We start from the raw sequence: 25370 nt of genomic DNA, 5'->3' as shown, positions 1-25370 counted from the left end.
TTACATATTCATTAATACGTTGTGGGAGGAGACACTCCTTTTCTGGAAGACTCATTACCATACATTGCCCTCCATGGAAGGTCATTCTCTTGCTCAGCTGCGGAACCAATAACAGTGGCTGAACGCACCACAAGAGTCAACTACATGTAGTTTTCTTTCCAAGATTTTTGTTTTACTACGCGAGATGTCTCTACGAAGATCTGTATTATCTGATTTGAATGGCAATGAGGGGGAGAGAAGTCACAGCGAGTGCTGAACTGAATCGGGAGATGCGATCGCTTAGGTTTAAAGTTGTCTGTCGATCGGGCGGTGAATTTTCAGTTTGTTTGCTCCGTTATTATTTTGTTGATTTGTAAAATAACCTGTTCGCCATAAATCGTGTTTTCCTTTTTTTAGTTCCCAAAACTGTTGTGACAAAATTAGTGTGCTGATTCTTTTTTCATCTTCAATGCGTAATACATAGTACCGGAACAACCGCTGGTGGGGACTACTGCCGATATCTTACATTCAGTTCACTTTCTATATCATGTATAACAAATCTAACTTCATTGAATCCGTCAAATTATTTATTGAGAATGTGAAAATAAAGAAAAATAAAACAAGGATGCTCACACACACTCTTTTACAGCTGCTTGTCTCGGGCTTTACGTGTAGCCGTAGTGTAGCCAAGTCCGGGCCCAAGTGTTTCACTTCCGGCTATTTGTGGTCGGAGACCATGACACGTAATTTGGTCAAGAAAACTAAGTCTGCCATGTGCTCAAATTTTTTACCTTCTGTTTTTACCTCCATGGTCTGATAGATTAAATCGTGGAAGGTACCTTCCATGATTAAATTTTCATAATAATCACTTTACATACTGTTGACGTTCTTCTCCAAATTCCCTTGCATTCGTTTTCTTTCGTCACTGTCATTGTCAACCCCAAGACAGTTTCATAGTCGACTGCTTGAAGAGCGAGAAATTCAACGAAATTAAATCATAAATGGAATGGTTGTAACTTGTACCTGGGACTACTAATACTTGTATTACTACTAATACTAGTCTGAGCTTGTACTGAATGCAAGAGACTGTTTATATTGCTATGGGTGGTGACTATTATGCAAATTATCTGTCTATTATGTATTTGGCTGATTAATTAAAACATAGCTTTCAAAACAATGACATGTGCTTTTGTTTTTAACAAGTCATTGAAAATGACACAGTCCCCGTTAAATTTTTAAAAGTTCTCTTTGTGCTCGTCATATTAAAGTGGAGAGGTTGTCGCGAGCGTGTCCTTGAAACTTGAGTTCCAAGTGGCATATACAACAGATGGTTTATTTACATCAAAACACATGTTCCGTGTAGTAGTAATATGGCCAAAAATAAAAACAGCCGTTATTCGGTCATCTTTGATCTGATTATGAAACACACTGATATGTATGATGTATGTGCCAAATACGAATGAAAATGGTACATAAATTGTGGAAATATAGTAGTAAGGCCAAAAAGTCAGATGGCTGTCAATCGGCCATCCTTGACCAGATTTGAAACAAATTGTCATGGACATGCATCCTAACATGTATAAAGTACATGTGCCAAATTTGAATGAAAACTGACAGAGCACGTCCAAGATACCGCATAAAAAAAAAAGATGCCTGCCAGTCGACCATCTTTGATCCAATTGCGAAATAAATCGTCATGGACATGTATCCTAACATGCATGATCTATGTACCAAGTTTGAATGACAACTGACAAAGCATGTCCAAAATACAACATTTTAAAAAAACAAGATGGCTGCCATGTTGAATTGAATCGCTGAACCACAGCATGTGCATATGTCCCACATAAGGTATGAGGCACATGCAAAGAATGAACGTAATCGGTCCACAGGATTCTGAAATATGACTCTTGACAGACAGACGGTCGGACGGACGGACAGACTCAGGAACTCATGGACGGTCGGGGACATGTATCCTAACATGTATGATCTATGTACTAAATTTGAATGAAAATTGACAAAGCAAGTCCAAAATACATTTTCAAAAAACAAGATGGCTGCCAGTCGGTAATTTTTGATCCAATTGTGAAATAAATCGTCATGGACATGTATCCAAACATGTTTAAACTATGTACTAAGTTTGAATGAAAACTGACAAAGCATGTCCAAAATACAACATTTTAAAAAAACAAGATGGCTGCCAGTCGGCCATTTTGAATCAAATCGCTAAACCACTGCATGTGCATATGTCCCACATAAAGTACTAGGCACATGCAAAGAATGAACCTAATCGGTCCAAGGGATTCTGAGATATGACTCTGGACGGACGCACGGACGGAGACCGAATTATAAGTCCCCGTTTTCGGACTTCGTCTGAACGGGGGGACTAATTAACAAAAATTTATTTTTACACCCTATAAAAACATCCAATTCACTTTTTTTCCTACTGAGTGTTTGTATTTTTCAATGCTGGACTACAAGGAGCAAACAAGCAGCCTGTCGGCTGAGATAGCTCCGCTGTTAGCAATGCACATGGCAATTAAAGAACAGAAGATATCATTAGAAAATGAACAAATCTGAGAGAGGTCCACATGTAGTACCTATATGTATAATATATCAAAGCAAATATCACTTTTTACCAAAAATTAAAAAAATATTCATCAAAATTAGAGAATTAAAGATATCATCATGAAATGAACAAATCTGACAGAGGTCCACATGAAGTACCTATATATGTAATATCAAAGCAATTGGATTTGCGGTTTTCAACAAGAAGTCAAAAATATCACTTTTTACCAAAAATGACAAAAATATTCACCAAAATTAGAGAATTAAAGATATCATTACAAAATGAACAAATCTGAGAGAGGTCCACATGTAGTACCTATATATGTAATATCAAAGCAATTGGACTTGCGGTTTTCAACAAGAAGTCGAAAATATCACTTTATACCAAAAATTACAAAAATATTCACCAAAATTAGAGAATTAAAGATATCATTACAAAATTAACAAATCTGAGAGGTCCACATGTAGTACCTATAAATGTAATATCAAAGCAATTGGACTTGCGGTTTTCAACAAGAAGTCGAAAATATCACTTTTTACCAAAAATGGCAAAAATATTCTCCAAAATTAGAGATATCATTACAAAATGATCGAGGTCCACATGTAGTACCTATATATGTAATATCAAAGCAATTGGACTTGCGGTTTTCAACAAGAAGTCGAAAATATCACTTTTTACTAAAAATGACAAAAATATTCACCAAAATTAGAGAATTGAAGATATCATCATGAAATGAACAAATCTGAGAGAGGTCTACCCAAGGTACATATACACCAAGGATCAAAGCATTCAGGCTTGTAGTTTTCAAGAAGAAGTCGAAAAAGTAAAACATTGACACGGACGACGACGGACAATCACTCATATGATAAGCTCCGCTCGACAAAGTCGACAGCGGAGCTAAAAAGGTGTACAGCATCCTTAAAATGGCCATCATTCAGCTGTTGTTAAGAGGATCATGAAACAAATGCACATATCTTTTTGTGACATGATGTACCACGTGTGTGTGAAGTTTGAACTTGATCAATCCAGACATGTCTCGGATACGGATCCAGAACTGAATTCTTTAAAACAAAATGGCCGCCAGTCGGACATTTCGAACTTGATCCGGGAAAAAAAATGACGTGCATCAAGGTCTTATTATGTTTAATGTATGTACCAAATTTGAACAAAATCCGTCCATGCATAACTGAGATCCAGGTCCGAAATGGTGAAAATGTGCCATTTCAATGCATTTTCGGCCTTAAAGCAGCCGCCATTTGGCTATCGTTAATGAGATCATGAAACAAATGCACATACATATTTGTGACATGATGTACCTTGTGTGTGTGAAGTTTGAACTCGATCAATCCAGGCATGTCTCAGATACGGATCCAGAACTGAATTATTTAAAACAAAATGGCCGCCAGTCGGCCATTTCAAACCCGATCCAAAAAAAAAAAATAACATGCATCAAGGTCCTATTATGTATCAAATTTGAACGAAATTCATCCATGCATAACTGAGATCCGGAATGGTGAAAATGTGCGATTTTGATGCATTTTCGGCCTGAAAAAAATGCATGTGCATATAATTTGTGATGTATGAGTGAAGTTTGAACTTAATCGGTCCATGCATGTTCGAGATACAGGTGATCACGAACGCACACAGGGCAAAACACATATCCCCGTTTTCGGACTACGTCCGAACGGGGACTAAAAATTAGTTGTTTTAAAAAGATAAGTTGAAGAATAATTTAACATTGTTTACAGTGATAACAGCTCATTGTCGAAACGAAGCTTACCCATTCACCCTAGTCACAATGAACATACTTCTGAACTACGGTGAAACTTTTAGGCATCAGGAAAGATTAAAATAATGCCGATAAATAGCCCTGGTTGATTTCTTGGTCCCATTTTATTTTTTTAAGAACCCAAACGTCCCAGGGCGAATTTACGGCAGAGTCTAGTTGCCAATGAATTTATGAATGGCAAGATTTCCCCCAGTCTGCCATTATGAATATATAAAATTTGAACATAAGCATGTCAACCGCATTGATTAAAACAAAATGACCACCAGTCGGCCATTTTGAATTGGATCTGAAAAACAAAAGGATGTGCATCAATTAAATCCATTGCACGCTTACAATACTGGAGAGCATATATCAGATATTTTGTTGATATATGATTAGTCAATTTACCTGGTCACATGACCATTGATTATCGAATTATAATGCATTCCATAACAATTTAAAAGATAGACTTGTAGCCATCTTGTTTTTTGGTAATAAGAGAGAAATGTCATTGACACGTTAGTCTTGAAATGTACCAGATCTAATTATTGCTGTTGTAAGCTGGATGACAGTTTAGATGAATGTAGTTTATAGAAAGGCAAATAAAATACAATGATTTATTTTCTCACCAGGTTCATGGAAACCGTATAAATCTGCTTATGCTGATACAGATAAAGCTGCTCTACCTGCTGATAAGTACTATTGTAAATTATGTGATAAACGTTTAAATGGACCCAAACCATACAGTGCTCACATGGCCAGTAAAGCTCACAAAGAGGAAGAAGAATATGTAGCCAGTAACAACTAACAAGCACTCCAACCATAGTTTGGTTCTTTCACATTTTTACTATAATATTTGTAACAAGACACATTTTACATTAATAAAGAGTTTTTATTTCTGAATTCATCAAGTTTACTTACAGTGATTGCAAAAAAAGTTTTTAATAAAGAACTACTCTATATAGTTACATATCTTTTACAGTGGGATTCACACCTGGACATGTTGGATCCTTCCAGCCCCCACTTTTTTCATAGCACACTGGGCGAAAAAAAACAAAGAACTGAGAGCATGAGAAGTATTGTGTTTTATAACTGTCAGGAGCTAATTCGACCAAAATAAAGTTCATTTCAAAAATAGGCACTGTGGTCACAACATGAAAGGTCAGCAAGCATAGAAAGTATAATAAAGTATTGTTCTAATTCCAACAGAACAAGCCCATTGTGTGCATATTCTGCTGAACACATTGCTGTAGTGAAACGCTTAGGCAACATACGTGTACATTTTTCTGCAAGAAAACAAAAAATAAGTGTTAATTGCACAGATACAAAGTACACCCAAGTAGAAAGAACCTCACCATATTTTTGTCTGTTATAAGTGCATCTCAAGCAAAAAAATTGCGTTTTGGTGGAATATTTATGAATATTATCCACTCAATAAGAGCAAATTTTGCATGCTGCTGTGATCCATACTAAAACTAACCTGTCATCTGGAGTTCTTGCCAAGTATTCTCTTTCTATCAAGTTTTCAATTCGTTTCTTAATAACAACAGGGCTAGGTAAAAATCGTGACTTCAATTGCTCAGTAACCTGGAGAGAAAAAAAAACATGCCAAAGTCAACACACACAAGCTTTTTTCCCCACTCTATGTACAGCAATAGCAATTCCATTGAAAACAAGTGTTGTATTCTCACCTCTGCAACAAGCAAGTTATGTGACCTCCTTTTCCTTGATTTCATAATACGAACAATTGCAGCCTCAATTTCATGTTTTCTGTCTTCATCAACACGGCTTCTTGTTTCTTTTCTCTCTGGTTCCGACTCTCCTTTGGCAGCAACTATATAAAAGGTACACGCAAATTAGAGTTTCATTTAAATAATCATTAAGTCTGTGTGTACGATCCATAGAAACAAGTATATATGGAGGATTTATGGATCACAAATACCTGTTTGTATCTTAACTCTGTGCAACTTTGATGAGAAATGATCATTGACAGTAAATGAATCATTGGGTTCTGAAAAAAAAAGATAACGGTAACAGCTTTATTAAAATAATTACTTGTATAATAATTTCAAGTACACAGTGTATTTTATAGCATGATGAGTATAAGCCCACCCTATGTTTTTAGACATTTAACAGGTTGAGGGCATCCCTGAGTATAGGCCCAGGGTGTTTTTAACGGGCGTCAACGACATTTATTACAAATATGCATGTAAAAAGTGTATTTCATTGAATAATAATCGTGATTGGTACGGTAGTTTGGTTCCTGCTTTTACAAGGAAAATAGTGCATGGCCGGTGAACGTACGGAATTTGAGACTATCTTGAATGGGATGTGAACGAGTAAACTATTCTTCAACATGACTTGTTGGCGACCGTGAAAAGTTAAATTACTTCTTCCACCCTCAGTTTATCTTTCGAAAATTGAGAATCAACAGCTTTAGGGAAAAAATCACCTTTTTTTGTTGAAATCAGATCGCATTTTATCATCACAGTAATTCACTTCCCGCATTGCGTTGAAAAAATGACTTCGTCAATAATTGGAAAACTTGGTCTGTACGACACAGCATTTTGATTAGTTAACGAAAGACGTGACCTGTTAGGTCAAAGGAAGTTGTTCAGGTCAGATGATTATGAAAAACACCATGGCGGAAATTGAATTGTATCGAGAGTTTGCGTACGGTCAAAAACATTCCACAACGAAGATATTAACGATAAAGTTTTGCCTTTGACTGTTTTCCCACAGACCCTCCCCATTTTGCACCGTAAATTCAGACGGTATGTAAACCGTATTGTAATAAAATGTGTGTATTTTTATGAACACATTTGTTTCTTCATTTTAAAAAGTGTCGTGGAAATCAAAAAGACGTAATATTTCTCCGAAACCGGCACTGTGAACGAAAGATGTAATTTGGATAATTTTTCATGGTTGGGAAGATGGTTACAATTTTACCCCCCCCCCCCCAAATTATCTTTTCTGAGGTGGTCCTCGAGTATAAGCCCACCCCCTAATTTTCCCGATTTTACATGTATAAGCCCAGGGGCTTATACTCGGAGAAGTACGGTACCCTATCAGGTCAGGAAACAAACATGAACAAAGGCAGGGCCTTTGAAATACACATTTTATTACGTACCAATCTCCTTTGACTTTGGTTCCTTTGATAGTACTCGCTGTTGTGGTTTACCACAGGCCAATGACTGAAGAGCTCTAATTAGATCTCTTGTTGGGATGTCAGTTTCTTGAGCAACTTCCTAATAACAGAATAAATTACAAATATAAACTGAATTAAACAAATGTGTCTTAATATAGTTTCATAAATACTACCATATGCAACTTACTTATTTTCAAAGTGTTGCAATTGTTGATTATGACTCAGTGATTATAATAATGTAGAAAAAATACATTCTTTGAATTGTTATAATATGCAAGTAAAATTCAACTTCCCAAGATTTTGGTTAAAGATGGCGGCTAATTTATTCATAATGTTTGTATATTTTTTTAATTTTTCGTAAACTGCTTATACATTTGTACACTACATTACTTTCAGTTTTATAACTTAGAATGAAAACATGAGTCATGTAAACAAGAAAATCAATATTATTATAAAGTAAATCATCCAATATTTGTGCAAAAATAGTGACAATCTTGGTTAATTGACAACATTAACTGAACTGTATAAAATATCCCTGGCTGTAGGGAAAACTGAAAGTTGCATGGGTTGTAAACAATCATGGCAGCTTGTGTGTTACCTCAATGAATATGGATCTACCCAGAATGCAGTATTTCGGTTGTCCAGACATAGCGTTATAATTTCAGTAACCTCAATGGCTTGTCTGTGAATAAGGTAGGCCAAAAGGTCATGATGGAAAGCAAGTCAAACTTGTTGACATCAAGTTTTTGCAGTCTTACATGAAGCCTGCAAAGATTTTTTTATTTAATTGATGTTTCAATCAATAGTACTTTCACGAAAAGTTTTTTTTTCAACATTGGAATCAGCATTTTTTTTAATGATTTTTGTTTTCAAATCAGACATCCGTCGTGGTGTCATCGGTAAGGCAGCATTCAGACTGAATTTGTGATGTTTTACTGATTACTATAAATCAGTTACAATGGAAAAAGCATGTTGCACATTTTTTCTCTATTTTTAATTTCATGTATGATTTATTTTCGCCATTACAATAATCTTTGCTTAAAACGTTTTATTATAGCATGATCAGTGAACCTAAACTTTCAATGAGTACATGCCGATCCAAATAAACTTAGCAGCCATTTGACTTACGGAAAAGATTTACCCATGTTGTAGTACAATCTTTTGGCTTTGATTTTGAAAGATAAACTGAGCTTTAACACTTTTTACGGTGATAACAGGTCATTTTTGAAACAAAGTTTACCCATTCACGCTGGCCACAATAAATATCAGACCTTTGAAGAGCCATCAGTGACTACAGAAAACCTAAATTAGACGTCAGGAAAGATTAAAAACGTTTGAAAAATGATGCCTAAATTAGAGTTTTTATGGTATTCTGCAATTTCACCAGTTTACCAAAATCAAATGTCATTTATCCCTGTGGGCTTGTACAGCTTGTAAAATTGTTGAGAGTTGCTAGGACAATTGTATATATTTCCTTGTAAATCGTTAGGAAATCCAATATTGCCGAGTAATATCAGCCAAAGAAAATTGAAACAAGCAGCTCCACTGTTAGCAATGAACATTTCAATTAAAAAACTGAAGATATCCTTGTAAAATGAAAAATATGTATAGTAGGACTTGCTGTTTTTAACAAGTCTAAAATATCAATATTTACCAAAAATGAAAACATTATTCATCAAAATTGGTGAATTGAAGATATTATAATGAAATAAACAAATCTGAGAGAAGTCCACATTTAGTACCTATATATGTAATATCAAAGCAATCGGAGTTGTGGTTTTTAACAAGAAATCAAAAATATTCACCAAAATTAGAGAAATAAAGATATCATTACAAAATTAGCAAATCTGAGAGAGGTCCACATGTTGTACCTATATATGTAATATCAAAGCAATCTGAGTTGTGGTTTTTAACAAGAAATCAAAAATATTCACCAAAATTAGAGAATTAAAGATATCATTACAAAATGAACAAATCTGAGAGAGGTCCACATGTAGTACCTATATATGTAATATCAAAGCAATCGGAGTTGTGGTTTTTAACAAGAAATCAAAAATATTCACCAAAATTAGAGAATTAAAGATATCATTACAAAATGAACAAATCTGAGAGAGGTCCACATGTAGTACCTATATATGTAATATCAAAGCAATCGGAGTTGTGGTTTTTAACAAGAAATCAAAAATATTCACCAAAATTAGAGAATTAAAGATATCATTACAAAATGAGCAAATCTGAGAGAGGTCCACATGTAGTACCTATATATGTAATATCAAAGCAATCGGACTTGCGGTTTTTAACAAGAAGTCGAAAATATTCACCAAAATTAGAGAAATAAAGATATCATTACAAAATTAGCAAATCTGAGAGAGGTCCACATGTTGTACCTATATATGTAATATCAAAGCAATCTGAGTTGTGGTTTTTAACAAGAAATCAAAAATATTCACCAAAATTAGAGAATTAAAGATATTACAAAATGAGCAAATCTGAGAGAGGTCCACATGTAGTACCTATATATGTAATATCAAAGCAATCGGAATTGTGGTTTTTAACAAGAAATCAAAAATATTCACCAAAATTAGAGAATTAAAGATATCATTACAAAATGAACAAATCTGAGAGAGGTCCACATGTAGTACCTATATATGTAATATCAAAGCAATTTTTAACAAATAGTCAAAAATATCACTTTTTACCAAAAATAACAATCAAAGAAAGCTTAGAAAGAACTCCCATGTGCTGAGAGTATTGGAGACATATTAAATTTAAAATTCAAATTTACTTGTACTTGATTGAGATAGTGATGGAAAAACTGAAAACTAATAAAGCAAATCAGAAAATTAATATGGACAGATTTGAGTGTCAAACTAATGAGGCCTGCGCAATGTAACAGACCATCTATGTACCAAGTTTTATTGAAATGTGATTGGAACCAACAATCAAAGAAAGCTTAGAAAGAACTCCTGTGTGCTGAGAGTATTGAAGACGCATTAAAAATTAATTCAAAATTACTTGTACATGAGATATTGATGGAAGAGCTGAAAACTAATTATGTAAATCAGGTAACTAATATGAACAGAACAGAACAAAAAAATTATGAATTATTATGCTAATTAGAGAATTAATATGAACAAATTTTAACCCAAAATTAATCAGGCCTGTCTATTGTCCTAGAGCATTTATGTACCAAATTTTATTCAACTGTGATGATCAGTAATTGAGATATCAAAAGCTGAAAATTAATTAATTATGCTATTTAGGTAATTAATATGTACTCGTATTACCCTAAAAACTATCAGATTTGTGCAGTGTCCTATGATATCTATGTACGAAGTTTCATTGAAATGTGATGATTAGTACTTGAGATATCAGTGGAAAAACCGAAAATTGACTAATCATTATGCAAATCAGGTAATTAGTAATTACCGTTAAAGTCCTAATATAAACCGCGGTTTATATTACAATGTATCAATTTAAAAATTGGGATCAAAAGCTCAAGTTCAGGGTGCGGTTTCTATTACGTACATATTGCAATCACTAAATGGGCGTGGTCATTTTTTGCCCACAACACTTGCACAAAACAAACAATACACCGTACAATCTCTTGAATAGGCGTCAGGGAAGAACGAGAGGCTTTACTTTGGTTCTAAAATAGGCGTTACGAAATGTTACAGTTACAGTCAATCAAAAAAACTGTACACATGATAAAAAAATACTCACTATATTTAATGTAATATTTTTTTTTTATTTTTCTTGTTAACGAAAAGTATATTCTAACAGAAGTTTCAAGTAAAAACAAACACGAATGCACTGCTTAGTAGCAAATGATCACAGAACGGTAGCGCAATCCGGCCATGCTGTGGTTCACAAGTGAATAACTTACTTGTTTTCGAAGTGTTTAAATTGGCAATTATTATTCATTAGTGATTACAATAACGCACGAAAAATAAATCCGTTGAATTGTTATGAAATGTAAGTAGTTTCACCGTAAACGAATGATTTCAGTCACATGTAAACGGTCGATACGATACCGACCATGTTTTTGAATGCACACGTGACGTTTTATTGACCGAATAGGTCATGTCGCTAATTAACCAATCAAAATGCTGGATGGTGCTCACGTGTCTAAATTACATAGTCATTTAAATATGTTAATGAAAGTTCAGCGACCTCATGGTGAACACGGAAGAGATTTACCGATAATGTAGTGCGATGTCTTGGCTTTGATTTCCATGGGAAAACATGATTTTTTTTGTAAATCAAGAAATTATTTGTTTTCAAAAGATAAACTGAGCATTGAAGAAGAATTTAACACTTTTACGGTGATAACAGCTCATTGTCGAAAACTTACGAAACACAGACGTATTCAGAAAGAGTATTGACAGAGGTTGCCGCCGGGGGTTGCCGCCAGAACAAAAGCAGTTTCATTGCTTGTCTGACATCCTATCACCGGTGAACAATAAATAGGTGTGAATATTTTTAGGCACGTTGTCGAAACAAATGAATAGGTTTAGGAACAATGCCATTTTGGACCAGCTGGTTGAAACAATGAAGTCAGTCACGGTCTTGTTGAATTAGGGGTGCGGTTAGTAATAGGCACTTTTCATGTTTTCAATTTTTGTTAAGAACTCTTCAACCCTGAAGCCGGAATTGGGGGTGCGGTTACTATTACGTATGCGGTTTATATTAGGACTTTAACGGTAGGTAATTTTTACCAAAAACTAATCAAAACCTAGCATTAGTTCAGAGCATCTATGTACCAAGTTTCATCAAAATCCAATGAGTGGTTGTTTAGATATCAGTGGAAAAGTCATAAAACAGCTAAAAATCAGCTAATTATCATGCAAATTAGGTAATTAATATGCATGGAATTTTACCAAAACCTAATCAAATCTGCGCATTGGCCCAGAGCATCTGTGCACCAAGTTTCATCAAAAACTGATGTATGGTTCTTGAGATATCAGTGGAACAGACACACACACACACACACATACATACAGACACACTAACTGCAAAGACTCCCATTTTGTGCTTCACACATGGGAGTCAAAAATTAGAGAATTGAAGAGATCATCATGAAATGAACAAATCTGAGAGAGGTCTACCCAAGGTACATATACACCAAGTATCAAAGCATTCAGACTTGTAGTTTTCAAGAAAAAGTTGAAAAAGGAAAACATTGACATGGATGCCGACGGACAATCACTCATACGATAAGCTCTGGCTTGACAAAGTCGACAGCGGAGCTAAAAAAATGTCAAAATCTGTATCGGGGTGGCATTATGGTCACTGTTCCAATTCAAAAATGAACTTACCTCATAAGAACACTGTTCCCTTGTGTTAAATAACATTAATATAACCATCTGATAAGTTGAGACTTGTAGAATATGTTTTCTTATTTGTGGCCCTCCTGAACCATCCTGTCAGAAGTAAAAATATTTGGATGAATCTAACTGTTGGTATTAATAAAATTTATTGTATAATTACAGTTACATTCTAGCAATACAGACAAACTGAACGGTTTTGGTAATCATAATCTTACCTTCTTTGGTGCAAAGAAAGAAGCATTCAGATCAGCTGATCCCAGTGATGGTTGTAGTGTTAGTTGACGACCACTATGCTTACCAAGATAAAACCTGTGTAAGATAGACAGCTTACTAACATTCAACAAGAATTCATACAAAACCTTGGTACACTAGCAAGGGTAACAAATAGTCAGGATCCTATCACACTTTAATTGTCTTGATGTGTGTGGATTCAAATCCTATCCAGGCAAAAGCAATATACACTCAGCTTCCTATTATCATAATAAATGAGTATAATATAAAGATAACTTACCTTCTGAATGCTTCAAATGCAGTTCTGGCCTGTGCTGGCACAGTACACTTAGGAGTTGCAGACTGTGTTGGCCAGAAACCTGTCGTTAGAACCCTTACATTCAGGTCAACGCCATGTAGTGAAGTCTACAATGTAAAAGTACAGACTATCAGACATACTGTTCAAAGACCGCACTTTGTAGCAGTCTTAAAATTGAAAGTTTCACTATAAACCTGTGTTCTCCTCAGATTAACAGCATTGAGTATTGGCTAATTTGTATAACACAAGTTTATGTTAATCATCTCTATTGCATTCATTGATATGATAAATTGGTTTTATTGTTTATCCAAAATTAAACAATTGGGAACACATACTCTATTATGCTCTGGTCAGATGACAAATTTGCATTATAGCATTTGATTTGAATAATTTATTCAAAGTGTTTGTGTTCCACATTTCACAATCCAATTATAAATATACCCACTTATTTTTGTAATTTAAGCAAACTTATTTTTCCAGATTCTGTCGTTGGATCTGTTTTCATTCTTTGTTTATAATTGCAATCAGGTTTTACATACTTTGAATTTTATTATTACAACGACGACAAAATGTTTATTTTAGTGTCAGTCAGCTGGTAAAATCAACAAATCACAAAAACATTTGACATTAGTATTATTATGCCACAAGTTGATGGGTCAGAGTCCAGTACCCATAAAATATACTCACCTGGGCCCCTAAACAATTATTTGTTGCGTATTAAGATACAATCAGTGGAACAGACGGACACACACACACCCATACCCATACACACACACACACACCCATACCCATACACACACACACACACACACACACACACACACACACACACACACACACACACACACACACACACACACACACACACACATACAGACACACTAACTGCAAAGACTCCCTTTTTTGTGCTTCGCACACGGGAGTCAAAAAACAGAGGCAAAACATATAACAGCAGAAACTGTAGACGGTGTTGCCTTGTGAAGTAAAAATATCCTAAAAAAACACGTATGTTATCATATGCTTTGCAACTAGTTTCGATTTCATGAATTTTTTTTTTCTTTATTGTGGCATATGTGTTGATCAATACACAACAGACTTTACTGCTTCCTGACTTGCCATACTTTCCTGATCATACTTCCCCACTTCCCGCGGCTTCTAATACAGATTTTACAGTACTATCGTGAATCAGGTGAACAAGCAAACTATTCTTTGACATGACATGTTGGCGACCGTGAAAGGTTTAAATACTTCAGTACACCTTTCAAAAATTGCAAATCAACAGCTTTTAGGGAAAAAAAATCAGCGATTATTTTTTTCGAAATCAGATCACATATTAACATTGTAGTAATTCACTTCTGCATTGCGTTGAAAAAATTACTTCGCAAATAATCGGAAAACTTCGTCTGTATGACACAGCATTTTGATTGGTTAAGGAAAGACATGACCTTGATCAAAGAAAGTTGTTTCAGGTCAAATCATGTTGAAAAACATGGCGGAAATTGCTTTGTGTCGAGAGTTAGTGTATGATCGAAAACATTCCACAACGAGGATAATGATGAAGATCTTTCTTGCCTTTGACTGTTTTCCCACAGACCCTACCCTTTTTTGCACCGCAAATTCAGACAGTATGTGTGTATTTTTATGAATATGTTTGTTTCTTCATTGTAAAAAGTGTTGTGGAAATCAATGTTCTCATCAGTTAACTTACCCCTGATGTCTGTACATGATTTTTAAATTCCTCCATTGTAGTATTTGACACAGTCATATCTTTGAACATTCCTTCTAATTTAGAAGTAAATTGACATCCACATTCAGTCTGTAAAATCAAGAACAAATCACATGACAATAACACATATCCCATATGACACACATTCCATGCATGTTTTGATGATACATTATCCAAATAAGAATGCATATTTTTCCTCTATCAACATTATGAACAAACTAAAAAGTGATTTAAAAATATCAAAACATTAAGGTATACAGGATTGTTTTTAAATGGGTATTATTTTCACTTGGTTTTTTTCAGTTGGTGAGGGAGTTTCAAGCTAAAATAGCTCTCTAAGTTTGTATCCACTGGATTTGAAATTTTCACACTTTGTAGCTGATGAGTTTCCAAAAAAAAAAGTTTTTACAATGTTGTTTTGTTAATGCCAAAGGTGTTAAACACTTGAGTAGGCTCAATTATGTGACTAACACCCTGTTTGACACATTGCTACAAGAGAACAAAAGACATTACTACTATAAATGATTCTCTTTTGTCATAGGAAACAAGTAGTAACAAGCAGGGGCTACATGGTTATACATGTAGATGTGAACTTCCATCTTTACTATAAAACCCAAGTTGAGAGAGTGGCTGTAACTCGTGTAAATTACTGTTTTGTAAATTTTATGGAAATTCTGGCTGCACTTTTTGCAACCAAATTTAATAACATTGGATGGACATGGCACAACGTGATGATAAGATTCTCAAATTGATTTGAAATCCTCACCTTGAGTTTTGAAATCATGTTCTTTTCTGAATCATCAGATACACTCTTATTGAGCAACAACCGCTTGGCTAAATGTTGTTTATAGTATCTTTCGAACACATCTTTTTCTTGTAAGAATCTAAACAGCACCATAGCTTTATCTAAAACTACCTCAACTTCTTGCTCGGACATCTAGAAAAGAAATTAGAATAAAACAATATCATATAACATGAACATTATCACATACTTGTCTGTAATTACAGCTTAGAGTACAGCTTCACACTTCACCAGTATAATTATACATCAGATGTCTACCACCAATAATTGGAAATTAATTTTTCCTTTATGTTAGACTGTGATAGTTTGTCATACTTCTAATGCATTGTTGACAACTGAAGTTAATTTTGTTAAGTGCATAAAATTTGTTGTTAGCTCCCCATCACCCACATGGAACTATTCAAGGGACGCATGTTTTTATTTTCATATTTGTAAAATGCATTATCATTGTGTAAATGTTGAAGGTATGGTAAGAAAAAATAATAACTCACTCCCTTGACTCCCTTTTTGAGTTTGTCATCAATAAAGAGAGATAGGTATTCAGGTGATTTGTTGTTTAAATTCAGGAAATATTCAAAATCTCCCGATATGGTTTGTTTGAAGAGCCTGTCATCACCAAATGACTTATGTAGAAAGTGATCAAATCTATCTTTCAAGTCTAGTAGATCCTACAAAAACAAAATAAAATAAGTTATAATCAGAAACTGTCACTCATCTACTAGGGCAACAAATATACAATTTAATATGTCAACCTGTAATAAATGTATTAGTTAAAACTAGACAGAAGAATGTAAACTGAAATACACAATGCAAAATGTTTGTGTTGACAATACAAATGTACATGAAAAATCAGAAGCTTCACTGTTACAGTCATTGAAAATGACACAGTCTCGACTGTTTCTTTCAATCTTATTTTTATATGCTTAATACATGATGTACTCAGGTATAGAGTTGTTTTAAGGATGAAATGATTAATAATGTCAAAGCTTATAATTTATTCATCTAAACTTGATACTAGAATTAGAAAACATCGCTATTTGATACTATAAACATATAATACTGTAAAATACTTTATTTGCGCTTTGAATTAATTAACGCTATTTTCGCTGAAAGAATGATTCAGTGAAAACAAGTCATTGAAAATGACACAGTCCCTGTTAAATTTTTGAACGTTCTCTTTGTGCTCGTCATATTAAAGCGGAGGGGTTGTCGCGAGCGTGTCCTTGAAACTTGAGTTCCAAGTGGCGTATACAACAGATTGCTAAAAATAATCAAAGAAAGCTTAGAAAGAACTCCCATGTGCTGAGAGTATTGGAGACACATTAAATATAATTCGAAATTACTTAGCTGAAAACTAATTATGCAAATCAGAAAATTAATATGACCAGATTTGAGTGTAAAACTAATGAGGTCTGCGCAATGTAACAGAAAATCTATGTCTCCAAGTTTAATTGAAATGTGATTAGAACCAAAAAATTATGAATTATTATGCTTATTAGGGAATTAATATGAACAGATTTTTACCCCAAACTAATTAGGTTTGTACATTGTCCTAGAGCATCTTTGTACTAAGTTTCATTGAAATGGAATAATTAGTACCGTGAAAACTCCAAAATTTCGACCCCTCTAAAAATTCGATTGGCTATTTATTTGCCGGGTTTCGGTGTTTTATTTACCTCCAAATTTTCGACTCCACTAAAAATTGCCGACTCATTCTTATTCGAAAATTGCGACCAGTTTTAGTTTTCCCCCAAACGAAAAAAAAAAACCGATGTGAGCGTTCAAACGGGACCTTCCTCAAAGGCATGAATCCGGGTTTCTGATTGACTGAGAGATTTTTATTTTATTGGTAACGAAAATATATTCTAAATAAACGAAGTTTCAAATAAAAACGAACACAAAAATCTCGGCATGCTGCGTTTCTGAATTGTTGATTATTACTGTACTCAGTAGTGATTATAATAATGTACACAAAATAAATTTGTTGAATGGTTATGAAATACAAATAAAAGTCAACTAAGTTTCATCGTAAGCGAATGATTCCGGTCTCGTATAAACGTTTGATGCTGTAGGATATCCGCCATGTTCTCTTAGGTCAAATAGGTCAAATCACTAATTAACCAATCAAAAAGCTGGATGATGCCAACGTGTTCAAATTACCATAGCTTATTTAAATATGTTAATGTTATTGAACGCAATGCGAAGAGATTGATGTTGTAGTACGATATTTTGGCTTGGATTTTGATGCGAAAACGGCATGATTTTTTTTTAAATAAAAAAATTAGTTGTTTTTAAAAAATAAACTGGTCATCTGAAGAATAATTTAACATTGTTCACAGTGATAACAGCTCATTCTCGAAAGGAAGCTTACCCGCTCACGCTAGTCACGATAAAAATCATACACGTGTACTCTTGAATAGACAGACGTCAATGACTACGGTAAAACTTAGACTCTATTTTAGCCGGCAGGATTGATTGAAATGTCCGAAAAATGACGCCAAAATACACCTTAAAAGTCCCATTTTATTTTCTTAAATCCCATTTTATTTTTTAATCCAAGGGCGAATTTACGGCAGAATTTGGTCCCTCAAATAAGGGACACGTGAGCTTTGATTCTAACCGGATACATTGCACTGGGTCGGGGAGATCGTTTGCTAAACTTCCATGTATCTTTTGTCCAATGGGTACCTGTACTTCGAACATTCGCAAGTTTTCCTAGGTAGTGCGAGACAGCTTTGTCTTTTGACCTATTAGTTTTGTGCTGACCTCTTCTGCGCGTCTTGATGTTTTGTTTTGCTTGTCATAATACTCACTGATTGATGACTTTGTTTAGATTTTGAGTTACAACTCGGCCACGACTCTAAAAACATGTCACATTTCTAACGCAAATTATTTAAAACCGGTCGAAATTTTGGAGTTTTTACGGTACTTTAGATATCAGTGTGAAAGCTTAAAATTGGTTAATTATGCAAATTAGGTAATTAATATGTACAGATTGTAACCCACAATTATTCAGGTCTGTCTATTGTCCTACAGCATCCATGTACATTCATTGATATGTGATGTATAGTACCTGAGATATCAGTGTGAAAGTTGGTTAATTATGCAAATTAGGTGATTAATATGCACAAATATTTACCGGAAACTAATTGGGTCTGCATAATTCTAGATTCATTGAAATGTGAATGATTAGTACTTTAGATATCAGTAGAAAAGCTGAAATTAATTATGCAAATTAGGTAATTAATATGCACAATTATTTACCCTAAAACTAATCAGGTCTCTGCATAGTACTAAAGGATCTATGTACCAAGTTTCATTGAAATGCGATGATTAGTACTTGAGATACCCATGGAAAAGCTGAAAATTAACTAATTATGCAAATTAGGTGATTAATATGCACAAATATTTATCGAAAACAATCAATCTCTGCATAGTCCTTGAGTATGTAAGTACCAAGTTTCATTGAAATGTAATGCTAACTACTTATATCAAATGCTGAAAATTAATTAATTATGCAAATTAGGTAATTAATATGTACTGATATACCATAAAAACTATCAGGTCTGTGCAGTGTCGTATGACATCTATGTACCAAGTTTCATTTGAAATGTGATGATTAGTACTTGAGATATCAGTGGAAAAACCGAAAATTGACTAATCATTATGCAAATTAGGTAATTAGTATCCACGGATTATTACCAAAAACTAATCAAAACCTAGCATTAGTTCAGAGCATCTATGTACCAAGTTTCATCAAAATCCAATGAGTGGTTGTTTAGATATCAGTGGAACAGTCATGGAACCACTAAAAAATAGCTAATTATCATGTAAATTAGGTAATTAATATGCACGGATTTTTACCAAACATTAATCAAATCTGCGCATATGTTCAGAGCATCTATGTACCAAGTTTCATCAAAATCCAATGAGTGGTTCTTTAGATATCAGTGGAACAGTCATAGAACAGCTAAAAATTAGCTAATTATCATGCAAATTAGGTAATTAACGAGCATGGATTTTTACCAAAACCTAATCAAATCTGCGCATTGGCCCAGAGCATCTATGCACCAAGTTTCATCAAAAACCGATGTATGGTTCTTGAGATAGCAGTGGAACAGTCGGACACACATACACACATACACACATACACACATACACACATACAGACACACTAACTGCAAAGACTCCCATTTTGTGCTTCGCACATGGGAGTCAAAAACAGCCGTTATTCGGCCATCTTTGATCTGATTATGTGCCAAATACGAATGAATATGGTACATAAATTGAAATATAGTAGTAAGGCCAAAAAGTCAGATGGCTGTCAATCAGCCATCCTTGATCAGATTTTGAAACAAATTGTCATGGACATGCATTCTAACATGTATAAAGTACATGTATGTGCCAAATTTAAATGAAAACTCACAGAGCACATTCAAGATACCACATAAAAAAACAAAAACAAGGTGCCTGCCAGTCGACCATTTTTTATCCAATTGCGAAATAAATCGTCATGGACATGTATCCTAACATGTATAATCTATGTACCAAGTTTGAATGAAAACTCACAAAGCTTGTCCGAACTACATCAATTTCAAAAAACAAGATGGCTGCCAGTCGGCCATTTTGAATCGAATCGCTAAACCACTGCATGTGCATATGTCCCACATAAAGTACTAGGCACATGCAAAGAATGAACGGAATCGGTCCAAGGGATTCTGAGATATGACTCTGGACGGACGGAGACCGCATTATAAGTCCCCGTTTTCGGACTTCGTCCGAACGGGGACTAACAAGCCATACAAAGCACAGTTCCCGTCAGTTATCGAATATAAGATATATAGTTTTGTTTATAGTAACATAGTTGGATTATAAACATGTCAGGAATATGATTATGATTTTTTAACATTAAAGTGATTGACATCTCATATCTGATCGTCAAACAAGTACTTGTCCATATTGAGAGATATTGCTCTGGAACAGCATTCAAAATCAGCCATTTTGAATACATGTATATATTTTTAACAATGTATAATGAATATATAAAATTTGAACATAATCAGTCAAACCATGTCAGAGATATGGCTCTAGAAATGCATTCATTAAAAACAAAATGGCTGCCAGTCAGCCATTTTGAATCTGATCTGTAAATAAAATGACGTGCATCAGAAACCCATTATGACTAATGTGTGTACAAATTTTAACAAAATCAAGAATAAATGCCAGAAATTCTTGATATTTGATGATTTTTTTAGCACAAAAATGGCCGCAATTTGATCATTTTGAATCAGAATGTGAAACAAATTGATGTGCCTCTGTATATTATTTACGTTGTTTGTGTGAAGTCTGAATGTAATTGGTCCAGTCATGTCTAAGATATAGGCCCAGAAGTATGCACAGCCACCACATATTTCAGAAAAAGATATGCCATTTAATTTTAAATTAAGGCATAATTTTTTGAACATTTCAATGATTCCTGACGCTTAGATTAGATTAGAGTCTAATTTAGGTTTTCCGTAGTCATTGATGCTTATTCCAGCGTACAGGTTTATTGTGGGTAGCGCGAGTGGGTAAACTGCGTTTCGACAATGAGCTGTTATTATCGTCAAAAGCTTTAAATTCTTCTTCAATGCTTAGCTTATTTTTCGAAAACAACTAATTTCTTGATTAAACAAGCAGCCTCTTGGCTGAGATAGCTCCGCTGTTAAGCAATGCACATTTCAATTAAAGAACAGAAAGTATCATTAAACAAGCAGCCTCTTGGCTGAGATAGCTCCGCTGTTAGCAAGACACATTTCAATTAAAGATATCATTAGAAAATGAACAATATGTATAAGTATGTATAGCAATCAGACTTGCTGTTTTCAACAAGAATTCAAAAATATCACTTTTTACCAAAAATGACATAAATATTCATCAAAATTAGATAATTGAAGATATCATCACGAAATGAACAAATCTGAGAGAGGTCCACATGTAGTACCTATATATGTAATATCAAAGCAATTGGACTTGCTGTTTTCAACAAGAATTCAAAAATATCACTTTTTACCAAAAATGACATAAATATTCATCAAAATTAGATAATTGGGGGAAAACCAAAGCTGGTCGCAATTTTCGAATAAGAATGAGTCGGCAATTTTTACCGGAGTCGAAAACTTGGAGGTAAACAAAATACCGAAACCCGGAAATCAATAAGTTGTCCGAATTTTGGAGTTTTTACAGTACTTGCGATTTTTAACAAGAAGTCAAAAATATCACTTTTTACCAAAAATGACAAAAATATTTATCAAAATTAGAGAATTGAGGATATCATCACAAAATGAACAAATCTGAGAAAGGTCCAGATGTAGTACCTATGTATGTAATATCAAAACAATTGGAATCTTGGTTTTTAACAAGAAGTCGAAAATATCACTTTTTACCAAAAATGACAAAAATATTCACCAAAATTAGATAATTGAAGATAAGATCATGAAATGAACAAATCCGAGAGAGGTCTACCCAAGGTACATATACACCAAGTATCAAAGCATTCAGGCTTGTAGTTTTCAAGAAGAAGTTGAAAAAGTAAAACATTGACACGAACGACGACGGAGGGCGGAGGACAATCACTCAAATGACAAGTCATTGTCAATGTCACGTCCCCGTTCCGTTCATATTTGAGTGACATATACATTCAAAGCAGATCATGACCGAAATGCACCTGCATATGTACAACACATTGTTCTAAATCTGAACAAAATCCATCCATGCATGACTGAGATCAGGTTCCGGAATTGTGAAAATACGTGATTTTGATGCATTTTCGGCCTTAAAATGGCCATCATTCAGCTATTGTTAAGCGGATCATGAAACAAATGCACATATCTATTTGTGACATGATGTACCATGTGTGTGTGAAGTTTGAACTTGATCAATCCAGACATGTCTCGGATACGGATCCAGAACTGAATTCTTTAAAACAAAATGGCCGCCAGTCGGCCATTTCGAACTTGATCCGAAAAAAAAAAAAAAAAGTGCATCAAGGTCCTATTATGTTTAATGTATGTACCAAATTTGAATGAAATCCGTCCATGCATAACTGAGATCCGGGTCCGGAATGGTGAAAATGTGCGATTTCAATGCATTTTCGGCCTTAAAGCGGCCGCCATTTGGCTATCGTTAATGAGATCATGAAACAAATGCACATACATATTTGTGACATGATGTACCTTGTGTGTGTGAAGTTTGAACTCGATCAATCCAAGCATGTCTCAGATACGGATCCAGAACTGAATTCTTTAAAACAAAATGGCCGCCAGTAGGCCATTTCAAACCCGATCCAAAAAAAAAAAAATGACGTGCATCACGGTCCTATTATGTTTAATGTATGTACCAAATTTGAACGAAATCCGTCTATGCATAACTGAGATCCGGGTCCGGAATGGTGAAAATGTGTGATTTTGATGCATTTTCGGCCTTAAAATAGTCGCTATTCGGCTATCGTTAATCGGATCATGAAAAAAATGCATGTGCATATGTCCCATATAATGTGTGATGTATGAGTTTAGTTTGAACTTGATCAATCCAGACATGTCTTGGATACGGATCCAGAACTGAATTCTTTAAAACAAAATGGCCGCCAGTCAGCCATTTCAAACTTGATTCGAAAAAAAAAATAACGTGCATCATGGTCCTATTATGTTTAATGTATGTACCAAATTTGACTGAAATCCGTCCATGCATGACTGAGATCCGGGTCCGGAATGGTGAAAATGTGTGATTTCAATGCATTTTCGGCCTTAAAGTGACCGCCATTTGGCTATCGTTAATGAGATCATGAAACAAATGCACATACATATTTGTGACATGATGTACCTTGTGTGTGTGAAGTTTGAACTCGATCAATCCAAGCATGTCTCAGATACGGATCCAGAACTGAATTCTTTAAAACAAAATGGCCGCCAGTCGGCCATTTCAAGCCCGATCCAAAAAAAAAAAAAGACGTGATTTTGATGCATTTTCGGCCTTAAAATGGCCGCTATTCGACTATCGTTAATTGGATCATGAAAAAAATGCATGTGCATATGTCCCATATAATGTGTGATGTATGAGTGAAGTTTGAACTTAATCGGTCCATGCATGTTCGAGATACAGGTGATCACGGACGCACGCACGGACGGACGGACAGACGCACGCACAGACGCACACAGGGCAAAACATAAGTCCCCGTTTTCGAACTACGTCCAAACGGGGACTAATAAGCTCCGCTTGACAAAGTCGACAGCGGAGCCAAAAAAAAAATTAATAAGAAAATAAATATATATTACATTAAATAATATACTGAGTATTTTTTTTTTTATCATGTTTTATTTTAATTTCCCCAATGTCTAAATTAAACATAGAATGTACAGTCACTCTGCCGGAAGTCGAACATGCCAGTAGTCGAACGCAATCGACTGTGTCAGATGGCTGTTTCTCAGTTGTGACCTATACTGGTGCTAACGAATTAGTCTATTCAAGAGATTGTAGTATACAGTACCGTAATCTGCAAATGCATACAAATCTATTTGTAGATATTATTTATTGTGCAGTATGTTATACAGTGTGAAATTTCGTTTGTGTACAAGTTTGTCTGTGTGTAAAAATCCGAACGTGCATCTCATTAGCATATCATTATCCCTTCTGGCCTATGTTTTTTGAAAAAATTTCCCACTGTTACCGAAGTGAATGCTCTAATTAAAGCCGCACCAAGACTTCACGCATCTGAATTCGTCCATTGAAAAAATGAATTTTAATTAAAGCCGCGGCCTCAATTAGGAATTTTACGGTAATAAAATCTAGCAAATATAATTTTTTCCTATATTTCACATTCAACTCATCAAAAATCAGTGAAGATAAATTCCATACAAAACACCCAAAGATTCTTTTCAGCGAAAATTAATTCCAGCTAAAATTTTACAGTATTTGATGGCACCATTGTGCATTTCACATTCTCATCTCATCAAGCAAATAATTACCTGTACAATTCTGTATGTCCCGGAAAGAAGACTGAATTATATTTTAAATTTCAACAATTTTGAGGATTAGAGTACCCACCATTTGGTTAAAAGTGCTTAAATTCAAATATTACTTGATACTAGGCCTTGTACAAACTTAGAACCAAATCAGCCAAAACAGAAATAAATAGTAATACAAAACTGAAAAACAAAATTGTCACACACACAAACAAATTATGAGCATCAATAATTCAATATAAACAACCTTCATAACTAGTTTGAAGAAAATAGGTCAAGGCATCTCTGAAAACAGATGATTTCACATTCAAAATACAATTTTTGGGGACTGAAATGGCCACCATTCAGTCAAAATCACTTGAAATGCACCTATCAACTATTATGACTTGTCATTACATAGAAACTTACAACCAAATTGGTCAAGGTACGTCAGAGAAAATGACTCCAGACAGACACATGCACGGAACCAAAAGTTACTAGATTCTGTTGTGGATTTTTTCTAACAGGGACTATTTTGATACAC

General features: G+C 34.5%; 2 protein-coding genes across 3 annotated transcripts in view; one reads left to right on the top strand and one right to left on the bottom strand.

The window, feature by feature from the left end:
* Positions 1 to 5216, top strand: part of LOC100368185 (uncharacterized) — a 38195-nt gene extending 32979 nt beyond the window's left edge. The window contains exon 4 of the mRNA XM_006817898.3: positions 4946 to 5216. Coding sequence (XP_006817961.1) covers positions 4946 to 5121 — 176 coding nt within the window. The 3' untranslated portion in view covers positions 5122 to 5216. The remainder of the gene's footprint in view (positions 1 to 4945) is intronic.
* Positions 5185 to 25370, bottom strand: part of LOC100368332 (cullin-3-like) — a 36047-nt gene continuing 15861 nt past the window's right edge. For both annotated transcript variants that reach the window (XM_085498382.1, XM_085498387.1), the window contains 11 exons: positions 16340 to 16516; positions 15813 to 15983; positions 15029 to 15136; positions 13303 to 13427; positions 13007 to 13100; positions 12780 to 12884; positions 7444 to 7561; positions 6256 to 6324; positions 6005 to 6147; positions 5794 to 5900; positions 5185 to 5599 (listed from right to left, as the gene is read on the bottom strand). In XM_085498382.1, the coding sequence (XP_085354508.1) occupies positions 5575 to 5599; positions 5794 to 5900; positions 6005 to 6147; positions 6256 to 6324; positions 7444 to 7561; positions 12780 to 12884; positions 13007 to 13100; positions 13303 to 13427; positions 15029 to 15136; positions 15813 to 15983; positions 16340 to 16516 (1242 nt within the window). In that variant the 3' untranslated portion in view covers positions 5185 to 5574. The remainder of the gene's footprint in view (positions 5600 to 5793; positions 5901 to 6004; positions 6148 to 6255; positions 6325 to 7443; positions 7562 to 12779; positions 12885 to 13006; positions 13101 to 13302; positions 13428 to 15028; positions 15137 to 15812; positions 15984 to 16339; positions 16517 to 25370) is intronic.

This window comes from Saccoglossus kowalevskii, chromosome 1, assembly GCF_978046115.1.
Source record: "Saccoglossus kowalevskii chromosome 1, keSacKowa6.1, whole genome shotgun sequence".
NCBI lineage: Eukaryota > Metazoa > Hemichordata > Enteropneusta > Harrimaniidae > Saccoglossus > Saccoglossus kowalevskii.
This window is presented reverse-complemented; position numbering and strand designations above follow the sequence as displayed.